At 33.4% G+C, this 11,792-nt stretch overlaps 1 protein-coding gene across 1 annotated transcript; it reads left to right on the top strand.

Moving 5' to 3' along the window:
• The first annotated feature begins 1,829 nt into the window (after window positions 1–1,829).
• Window positions 1,830–4,931, top strand: LOC18595835 (putative 2-oxoglutarate-dependent dioxygenase AOP1). The gene is made up of 3 exons (XM_018123048.2): window positions 1,830–2,252; window positions 2,758–3,079; window positions 4,495–4,931. Exons 1-3 carry the CDS (start codon window positions 1,879–1,881, stop codon window positions 4,747–4,749), a joined length of 951 nt encoding a protein of 316 aa, XP_017978537.2. The 5' UTR covers window positions 1,830–1,878; the 3' UTR covers window positions 4,750–4,931.
• The last annotated feature ends 6,861 nt before the right edge of the window (window positions 4,932–11,792 follow it).

The raw sequence follows: 11,792 nt of genomic DNA on the forward strand, positions 1-11,792 counted from the left end.
AATGTTGATGGATTGTCTAGAGGAAAATTGGGTGCTGCAAGAGTGGGAAGGTACTGCATGATAAGGTAGGATTTGTAAAGTTGATGTTTTTAAATTAGTTGGTACATTTGATTCAAATCTTGCTGAATTGCTTGTAATTAAAGGAACTTTTATTTATTTTGAGCTAACTCACATTGTTCAATAATTGAAAATGACTCCTTAAATACAACAAATTAAATTTTAAACCCTCAAATAATTCTGTGGAGGTTTTTTTTTTTTTATAATTGGGGAAAGGGGGATTCGAATCCTGCTTTTTAGACAGGGAGATAATGCATCAATCAATGAGTCATACTCAAGTGCAAACAATTCTGTGGAGGTTGAGAAGGTTTATTTTACATATCAAAACTTTAAAGTTACAATTGAAAAGATGATAAATATATTATATCCCTCGAACAGAAAATAAATAGACGATGATTTTACCAAGTCTGGTGTACAAAGAACTCATAATTTTATATTTGAGATTAGTTAATTTGGAGTGTCGACACTGTTGACCAGCTTGCTAAAGGGGGAGTGTCGAGACCGAATGACCTTCTGTGGATCTACTTTGAAGCTAACCCAACTCAGAATGTCGAGACGCTAATGATCACCGATGGAGAGTAAGCCCATTTGGTTTCTTTCTTATTTTTATATCACCTGTTTTTGTTGGACATTTCTGGTACGGTAGAGCTTGTTGATTTTGTTGCTCAATAGGTGAGCTGTATGTACAAGGGTGATCATATTTTGATTTTTGTACAGGGTTCCTTCTCACCTCCTTCTTGACAGGACATTTTCTGCTTCTATCATGTGGTGGGTACTTCCGCAGGATCATTTTTGTTTTACTGCGGCTTTTGCTTGATTGTATAGGGACTTTCCCTGTTGATCTTGAAATTTAATACTACTCTCAACCTTTCGAAAAAAATTTGGAGTGGTAGTGACAGGATAAAAAGAGCAAGTAAGTTCTACTTTTTACTGCGTGAGCCTGCTCTGCAATTTGCTAAATGCTCTAATTGATCTTGATGCACTGACTCTTACTTCTCAAAAAGAAATACCCAATAAATGATGGCATAGCCACCCCTCGGCTTCCAAGTAAATCCTATGGACTTTGGGGTCCATGGAAAGAGCGAGGCGAATTAACAATTGCAAATTACACAATCCAAGAAAAGTACTCATAATAATAGTCTCGTTTCCTTTTCAACTCGTTGTCCAAAAGAATGCCAATAGAACAAGAGATGGGAAACTGGTGGGTTTGGGTTGGATTATTTTAAATTCGGATTCTTTTAAGATTGTGTCATAACTTGTTTGATTATTTAGCCTTGGTTCAATTCATTTTGGATTTTTTTTTCGCAAATTTGAGCTTGACCTTTTAATTAACTCAAAGCTGATTAAATTTGAATTTGGATTTTTTCAAATGACTTTTCAAATTCAGATTCATTTTGTCACTTCTAAATAAAATATAATGAAAATATCATGAAAATGGTCCCGAAAATAGGCTGCCTCCAAACAAATTTTATTGCCGGGTATTATTTTTTATTTTGTCAAACATCAAACGTGGTACATTGAAAGGAAATCGAAGGATGCAACTTCAATAAAAATAAGGATTAGGTAAGTAAACATGCACGAATAGCGGCTGCATTCAAAAAATCATTTTGCCTTGATGAATTTAAACAATAATTTCCCATGATCATTTTTTTTAATTTTATTATTGGATAGAAAGTCATCATCAGTCATTTGTCCCCTAGGGATACCAGCATCAGCGGAGCTGTATATAAATTGGCTTATTTACATGGAAATGCTTCACAGCTAACTGTTAGTCACAAGATAGAATAACTTCCTTCCATTATTGTTTAATTTAGAGCAGAAATGGGCTCTGAAACTCCTCTAAAGCTTCCAGTCATTGACTTCACTAAGCCAGACCTAAAACCGGGAACCACTGAGTGGGATTTGGTGAAAGGGCAAGTCCAGCAAGCCCTTCAAGAGTACGGTTGCTTTGAGGCTTTGTTCAACAGGATTCCTCTCGATGTTCGAGAGACAATATTTGGAGCCTTGGAAGAGCTTTTTGACCTCCCTTTGGAAACCAAAATTTGCAATGTTTCCAAGAAGCCTTATCACGGCTATGTTGGCCAATATCCTCAAGCACCATTATATGAGAGCTTGGGCATTGACGATGCAAACATTATTGAAAAAGTTGAAGCCCAGACTCGTGCCTTGTGGCCAGAAGGAAACAAAAGTTTCAGGTTCATAAATTCCCTTCTCCGAACTTTCCAGTAACTTTTCGTCAAACTCTTAATTTAGGCATAAAAACTACAGACAATTTTTCACCTTTCAAAACGATAACATCTTTAATTTGTCAGCTAAATAATGCAACTTACATATGTTGCTATGATATAGTATGGTCTATATATACATATATTTATTCTCTTATATTTTTTATCCATAATACTTATATATTAGTCCCCTAATTAACATGATTTTTGTTCGAGATTCTGTTTGTGGTTTGGAAGGGAAGGTGTTGTCGGTACTACGTAGTTTTTAGCTGTCCAAGTGTCCTATGTTATGAGTTGGATTAAACTTTTGTTTCTGTTTTCAAATGGTTATTCTGTTTCATTTGCAGCAGCAATTACGAACCCAATGGCTGATCTTCATCTTTGTAACCCTATAGTTAATTGATAAATTATCTTTTTTATGACCGAGCAATAAAAAAAAATTAAGTACCTTAACAGCTCTACTTAATCTTGACAGCAACATTATACAATCCTTCTCAAAGCAATTAGCAGAGTTAGATCAAACTATTAGAAGAATGATATTGGAGAGTTATGATCTTGATAAATATATGGATGAGCACTTGGACTCGACGAAGTACCTTCTTAGGTTAATGAAATATAAAGGGCCCAAAACCACCGAAACAAAGCTTGGACTACAGAGTCACACAGACAAGAACATAGTGACCATATTGTACCAAAATGAGGTTGAAGGGTTGGAGGTACAGACCAAGGACGGAAAATGGTTCGATGTGAAACCCTCCAAAGGCTCTTTCATTGTCATGATTGGGGAATCTCTCCACGTAAGTCTCTTCCCATTTTCCCTTTTGATGATTTAGTTAAGAAAAGTTAACAAAATTAGCGAAATTCATATTTATAACAGGTACTAAATATAGAATAAGTCAAGTAGTACTCTCTTTTATTCAAATCAGTGGCGGATCTTGGATTCTGTATGAGAGGTGATAAGTAATTATACAATATCATGGATTGGGTCAATAATTCGATTTAAAGTAAAAATATTAATTATTTTTTAAATAAAATTAAATTATAATATAAAATTTCATTAACAATTTAAATATAAATTTTCAGATTCACTAATATGAATAGATATAAAGGAGAAAACAAAATTAACATTAAATTTTTACATTAGGCACTGTAAGCTATACTCGATGTGTTTTCATGCTTTCAAATTCATTTGTGACTAAACCCGTGTCAATGATCCTGATAATTTTTTTTCAATGTAAAGGATAAATGAATTAGTAAGAAAATCATCTTCCATCTTTTTACGTAATCTCATCTTTATAATTTTTTTAACTGAAAATGCATGTTCTGTAATTACTATAAAAACTAGAAGAGTTAAAATAACTCGAACTAATTGATCTAAGAAAAAATATACAATTGATTTTTCCATTTTTTGACATTAACTGACAGAGCTCTAAGAAAAATGAAACACTTTACAAATATGGATCTTGTTTAATATAAAGTACAAAATGCTTCAATTTATATTTGATATGAAATTAAACCATATAGGAGAAAATATGCAATTAATTTTTTTGCAAAATAAAAATAAAAGAGAAAAAAATAAAAAATAATTCCAAAACTTGGGACAAGAAGAGAAAAAGAATAAAAACAAAATAATTCCAAAACTTGGACCAAGATGAGCTAAGGAAAAAAAGAAGAAAAAAAGAAAAAAAATTTCAAAATTTGAGATAAGGAAAAAAAGAAAAAAAATTTCGAAATTTGGACTTAGAAGGGATTGAACACATTCGAAAATTTAAATAAAGTACCTTACCATTACTTCAAATCAACTCTTTCAATTCATTTATGGCCGGCAAAATTATATGTTTTGACTTTTATACATATAAAAATAAAAAAAAATAAAAACTGATTCAAATTGAATATTCATTTCTCTTTTTTAGTCTGTTTCAAATTATGTTTATTTTTCACAATTTTATTTTTTTATGTTGCGTATTAATTTTTAATAATTTTTTTCTTCTTAACATTAAAAACTATAATTTTTAATTTTTAAAAAAGAATATTAAATGAAATTAATTATCAAAAAGAAAAAAGATAGATTTCAAAATTTAAATTAAATTTGATATTTGTAATTAAAGGGAATTTACTTATGGGAGTTCAGTCCTTAACAAACACATATGGAATATATTTGAGAAGTGAGCCAAAAATCTGTATAAATAAAGTTTGTGTGATAACGTCGCAGGCATGGTTAAATGGCCGACTGCACGCTCCTTATCATCGCGTCATGATGAGCGGAGACATGGCAAGGTACTCCATCGGTCTGTTTTCAATCCCGAAAGGAGGTTACATGATAAAGGCCCCAGACGAGCTAGTGGATGAAGCACACCCCTTGCTCTTTAAGCCCTTTGATCACGTTCAATTCTTGGGGTTCTACTACACCGAGGCTGGTCAAAAAGCTGAATCTGCCCTTAAAGCTTATTGTGGTGTCCAGAATTAATGGGCTATAGGAAAAAGGTTTGCAACTGAGATATTGTCAAAACCTTGTTCTATAAATAATATGAGGGATGGAATAAGGGTTAATTTAAGTTTATTCTCTTTTGTAATTTAATGAATGATGTGTTGGTTTTGAATATTAAGTTTCGAGTGTGAATAAGAAATGGATTGTTATGAGTGCCACAATATCACTAGAGGGAAACAGGGTTTCAGTGACTGAAAGTCTCAGTTCCACTTCTGGATTCGCATTTAATTTTACTAATTACTAGGGAACCTTGTGCATTATTTTTGGATAACATAATACAACATGTGCAAATTATAAATTAAGTAAAAGCTAGTACAATTAGATAATGTTTTTGGTACAGGAAGGGTTACTAAAGTTATAATTATATAAGTTAATATATAAACAAGTAAATAAACAACAATAACTAGGCAAGTAAATAATTAGTTTTTAGATATTAGACAAACATTAGTACTTTGTTACTTGTTAATGTAAGAAATTTGAATGTTAATTAATATATTTTCTTAAAAGAGTTAAAGGCCCAATTTATTATTTGGGCTGAAAAGTCCAGTTTGTTAATTGGATTTAAATCTAAACTGTGAATTAGACTTAATAGGTCATTTGGGCCATGTCTGAGCATGGTAGTCGTCTTTTCCCCCCTTTCACATCTCCTCCCAGCAAAGCCTCGCCAAATTGGCTCCTGGGAGAACCCATTATTTCCCACACCTTGCAATCCCAAGACGACGTTCAAACCACTAGTCTCTTCCGTCAATCGCCATTATCAAGTACTTTCTATATATATATATATACATAAAAACCATCGGAGGAGGAGGAAAACATGACTACAGTATGCTAAATCTCTTACTATTATATATATTTTTAAATCATATTTCATAAAATTTGATCGCATTCATACTAAAAAAGCAATAAACTATGAATGATTTTAATTTTAAATATTTTTTTGATTTATTGAAAGCAAATATAAATTATTAAATGAATAAATAAGTATAACTTGGTTAAAAGAGTGACCTCAAATATGGAAATTCAATCTCAAATGAACTCAAGAAGCAACTGAAACTGAAGGCTGTATGTTGAAGAGGGTTCATCAAAATACTGAATGATGTTGTATGGGTATTTCAAGTATTTAGAGTAAGTAAAACAGTAGTTGTTGTGTCGTTTTGTGTTAAGTTTATTAAATATCTTTATAAACTGTCGTTTATTCAACAATGTTTTTAGCTTCCTCTAAAAGCTTTATATGAGCATCATTCTAATTATTTTCGTATAGGCTAATGGTCATCTGCTTGTTCTTTGTTTTTTGTTATAGCCGTTAGAGCACAGAAAACTGTCTCTGTAATGAATATAAATACCAATTTGTAACCGCCATTATGTGACGCCTTTTTGATCAATGCAATTCCCAATTGTTCTTTAGCTGGTACTTTATTTTTTTCTTCTTTTTCATCTTTCTCAGCCTTTGTTGCTAGAAATTATTAAAACTTAGTTTTCTTTTTCATCTTTCTCAGCCTTTGTTGCTAGAAATTATTAAAACTTAGTTTTCTTTTTCATGGTATCAAAGCCTTTCATCTCAAGGGACCTATAATACATTGTTTTTTTATCAAAGCATCTTCGATTTCATCATGGCTATAGCTGGATTCAATACAGCTACACCTCCTGTATTCACTAGTGTTAATTACCCTCTTTGGGAAGTGAAAATGAGGTTATATCTCAAGGTGTTTTACTTGTGGGATGTGTTGAAGTCTGGTGAGATGCTTGTTCATAGGCATGTGAATCCAAACCTTGCTCAAATTAGGCAACACTCAGAAGAAGTTGCAAAGAGATACCTGGCTTTGATCAGCTTGTAGTCAGTTGTGTCGGAGTCAATCTTTGGGAAGATTATGCATTTGGAGGATCTTAAGCAAGTGTGGAATAGTATCAAAGAAGAATATAAAGGCAATGACAGAACAAAGGTTATGTAGATTATGAATCTATCAAGATAGTTTAAGGTGATGTAGATGAAGAAAGATGAGGGCATTCAAGAGTATACAGATAAGATGTTAGATGTGGTAAATCAGCTCAGGATGTTGGGACAAGAATTCACTGATCAGAGGATGGTCAACAAGAATTTGGTGAGTATGTCAAAAAGTTTGAATCAAAAGTGACTTCACTTGAAGATTCGAAGGATCTAACTAAAATTTCTATGAAAGAATTGATCTCTACTCTATTAGCTTTTGAACAGAGAAAAGCTCTTAAGTATAAAGACTCTGTTGAAAATGCCTTAATAGCTAAAACTAAGGGCTTAAGAGTCAAAGCTAAAAACTCGAAGAAGAATAGTATCAAAGGCATTAAGTATGGTACTGCAAAGCAAGGAAAGAATCAAGACAAATATCCCCTTTGCACTCACTGTCAGAAGACTAATCAGACTCTAAAGTAACTACTGGAACAAGCCTAATATGATGTGTCGAGTCTGTCATCAACTTCGACATGTGGAGAAGTTGTGCAAAGCCAAGAAACAAGAAGCTGAAGGGAAGGCTGTAGTGGAAGAAAAAGCTGATGAATCAGATGAGGTACTGTTTATGGCTAAAGCAAATGATGAACTTGCTGAGAAGTGCACCTAGTTGATGTTGGTCCCAAGTAAATGTTCTAAAGGGGGGGGTGAATAGCACTTTTTGGCTTTTACTAAAATTGACTTTTAATTGATAACAAATGCAACATAAAATAAAGATTTAAAGATGAATGAGCAACTAAAAATAGAGCAGACAATCACACCAAAATTTAGAATGGTTCAGTCCAAGACCTACATCCACTACCTTGATTGTTCAACCAAGGATTTTCCAAACAAATCCACTATGAACGGTGAAATTTACAAGCTTTCACCAGCTTTTACAATGATTTTTACCAGGCTCAGCCAAAACCTTTCACAATGGTTTTTACAGGGATCAACCAAAACCCAACAACTAACTTTTCTAGGCTAAGTTAGAACCTATGCACTCAATCAAGCAATCTAAGCTTGAATAAATTCCCTTAGAGTGCCTCGCACACTCTAAGTATACAAGATGAAGAGAAATAAAGGTGTACCTATAATCATTGAATTGATCTAACTGGTACAAAGTGAAGTGCAGATCACAATTACAAAGATAAGAGTTGAGTGCAGTAAATGAGTAGAGAGTATTGGCTGGTTTTTGAGCTCTTTTTGGACTTGGAAGCCTTCATTGCATTTCTAGCCATTGGAAGCCTCTTAAATACTTGAAAAATTAGCTCTGATAGGTGTTAGGTAGTTTTTGACCGTTGGAAATTGTTTGGTGGCAGTTCTGGACGTTAATCTGTCTACTAGTGCTCAATTTAAATTTTCTGATAGAATGATCTTAGTTGACTAACTGCGCTCTTAGTCGACTAAGTCGTTTCTGTTTTTTGATCCCAGTTTCTGGCAGTGAGTACTTAGTCGACTAACTTTTTTTTTAGTTTATTAAGTTGTTTCTGTCTTGAAGTCCCAATAGACTCTTAGTCGACTAACTTACTTCTTGCTCAATTAAGTTGGTTCTATCTTGAAGTCTAGATTTCTGGTAGCAGACTCTTAGTCGACTAACCCATTTCTTGGTTGACTAAGTCTTTTCTGTTTCTCAATACTCTTGAGCTTGCCAACTTCTGATTTGAATTTTAGTTGACTAACCCTTTATTATTCAACTAAGAATCTTCTGTTTTATTGATTAATTGTGGCTTCTTATACATATAATTTTTTATATGTTCCTTGGAATAATTTATTTATCATTGGCATACAATTCTTGTCTTGCACACTCAAGTAGAAATATTAGACACAAATGAATGGGAATATTTTATTATCATCAAAAACTAATAGAGCCAACAATTGATTGACAGTGGTTGCTCAAACCACTTGATAGGTAATGTTAATTTTTTCACTGAGCTTGATGAGAGTTATAAGGCTCGTGTAAAGATTGGTAATGGTCTCTACATGGAAATACTCGAAATAAGTACTATAGGAGTGAAAACTGTAGCTGGTATGAAGTTTATTCATGAAGTGCATTATGTGCCTGAAGCTGATTAGAACCTATTTAATGTAGGTCAATTAGATGACAATGGTTATGCATTTCTATTCAAAAATAGACAATGCACAATATTTGATCCTACTAGTGTTGAGTTATTAATAGTGAGTATGAGAAACAAATGTTATCTTATGAGTTTGTTAGAAAGTAAACAACTAGCTCTCTATACTGAGTATGACTCATCTAAATTGTAGTATAAACGTGTTGGACATGTGAATTATAATTCACTATCAACAATGGCTTTAAAGGAGCTTGTATTAGGTCTGCCTGACATTATCAAATCGAAAAAGTTATGTGATATTTTTCAGTTTGGAAAACAGAGCAAGAAACCTTTTCCTAAGGAGAGTAAATGGAACGCCACAAAGAAGTTAAAGCTGGTTCACACTAACTTGAGTGGTCCTATGAAAAATCCTTCATTGAGTGGAAACATGTATTATATCTTGTTCATTGAGGATTTCTTTCATGACTACTGGATTTTCTTTCTGAAGAATAAATCAGAAGCTAGAAGGAGTTTTTTTTTAGTTCAAAGCATAGGTTGAGAAGTTTGGTAGCTTAAGCATCAAAGTACTAAAGATAGACAATGGAGTTGAATACGCTTCAAATGACTTTGAGAAGCTTTTGGCAACAGTTGGGATTCACCATCAGTTAATAGTAGCTTATAGTCTACAGCAAAATGGCAAGGCTAAAAGGAAGAACAGAACAATTACAGATATGGCAAGGTGTTTGTTATGTTAGTGTAATTTACCTATGAAGTTTTGTCTAAGGCAGTTAACACTGCCATCTACTTTCAAAATAAAAGCATCACTAAGGCACTAACACTCAAAACTCCTTTCGAGATCTGGTATCAAGAAAAGCCCTCTATTTCTCATTTTAAAGTCTTTGGTTGTGTGTGTTACATTCTAATTCCTGATCTGAAGAGGTCCAAATTTGATGCTAAGGCTTTTATTGTTGTGCATATTACGTATAGTGACAAGTCCAAGGGATATAGGCTGTATGATTTAGAATCAAACAAAGTAGTTATCAGTAGGGATGTGGCTTTTTATGAGAGTCAATGCCGAAACTTGGAAAAGAAGATTGTTGAATCTGTTCTTGGTGGTCATGATGCAAACGATCATCAACCATTGCAAGAGAGTGATGATTTTGATATTGAAGATGAAAGTAAGGTTATGAGAGGGACAAAGACACTGGAAGACATACACAGTAGATGCAATCTTGCTATTTCTAATCCTACTACTTATTTTGAAGTTGTAGTTGATGAGAACTAGAGAAAAGCTATGAACACTGAAATTTTTATAATAAAGAAAAACAATACTTGGGTGCTAGCAGATAGACCTACAAATCACAACATAATAGGAGTCAAATGGATATTTAGAACTAAGCTAAATCCTGATGGCTCGATAAACAAATACAAAGCAGGTTGGTGGCTAAGGGATATGCTCATATTTATGGAGTTGATTATTTGGAAACCTTTGCACTAATTGCCAGACATGACACTATTAGAATGCCTGTTGCATTGGCTATTAGAGAAAGCTGGAAGATATAACATTTAGATGTAAAGTCAGCTTTTTTAAATGGTTATCTATCTGAAGATATCTTTGTGGAACAATTAGAAGGGCATGAAGAGCCGGGGTCAGAGAACAAGGTTTGTAAGTTAGTGAAGGCATTGTTATTTAAAACAGGCACCTAAGGCCTGGTATGATAGGGTAGATGCTTACTATACTAATAAGGGCTTTTTGAAAAGCATAAATGAGTGTACATTATATGTGAAGATATCTGGTAACACTGTACTGTTAATTGTTGTAGTATATGTTGATGATTTGTTAATCACTAGACTTGACAATGATTCATTGTTTGAGTTTAAAAACTAGATGATGAAGGAGTTTGAAATGACAAACTTGGAGTTAATGACTTATTTCTTCGATATGGAGGTTCTACAAATTGGTTAAAAAGTGTGGTTACATCAGACAAAGTATGCTAAAGACTTGTTAAAGAAGTTCAACATATTTGCTTGCAAGGCAGTAGCTACTCCACTAGCTTTTGGAGATAAACTCAATAAGGAAGATGGTTTTGCAACAGCTGATGGTTTTATCTATAGGAGTCTGATAGGTTCCTTATTATACCTAACAGCAACAAGGCTTGATTTGATGTTTGCAAAATGTCTATTTTCTAAATTCATGCAAGCTCCTACATTGTTACATTTTACAACAGCCCAAAGAATTCTTAGGTATGTTAAAGGAACTATTGATTTTGGTTTGAGGTTTGTGAGGTAGGATAGTGGGGACTTAGTTGGATACAGTGACAGTGACTGGGTAGGGTCACTTGATGATTCTAAGAGCATAACTGGGTTTTGTTTTTCTTTTAATAGTTCAGTTTTCTCATGGAATTTAAAGAAACAAAGTGTTGTTGCACAGTCTATTACAAAAGTTGAGTACATGGCAACTACAACGATTGTTAATCAGTTGAAGTGGCTAAGGAAGATTCTAGATGATTTTGGTTTCAAATAAGATAAGGGCATTGTGATCTTTGTTGATAATCTATCAGCCATCGAAATAGCCAAAAATCCAATTCATCATGGGCGAACCAAGCATATTAAGGTGAAATATGTTGGTCCCAATAATATGTGCTAGAGGGGGGTGAATAGCACAATTCGGCTCTTTCTAAAATTGTCTTTAGGTGTAGACAAATGCAAGATAAATGAAAGAGAGAAAATAAAACAAAAACAGAGTGAACAAAATAGCAGAATTTAGAGTGGTTCGGTCCAAGACCTACATCCACTACCTTGATTATCCAACCAAGGATTTTCCCAACAAATCCACTAAAAACCGGTGAAATTAACAAGCTTTCACCAAGCTTTACAATGGCTTTTACCAGGCTCAGCCAAAATTTTTTACACTAGTTTTTCACAGGCTAAACTAAAATCCAACACCTAACTTTTCAAGGCTAAGTTAGAACCTTAACACATTTAAGCAAACTTAGCTTAAAACAAACACT

The sequence above is a fragment of the Theobroma cacao genome, chromosome 6 (genome assembly GCF_053813885.1).
Source record: "Theobroma cacao isolate CCN51 chromosome 6, ASM5381388v1, whole genome shotgun sequence".
Taxonomy (NCBI): domain Eukaryota; kingdom Viridiplantae; phylum Streptophyta; class Magnoliopsida; order Malvales; family Malvaceae; genus Theobroma; species Theobroma cacao.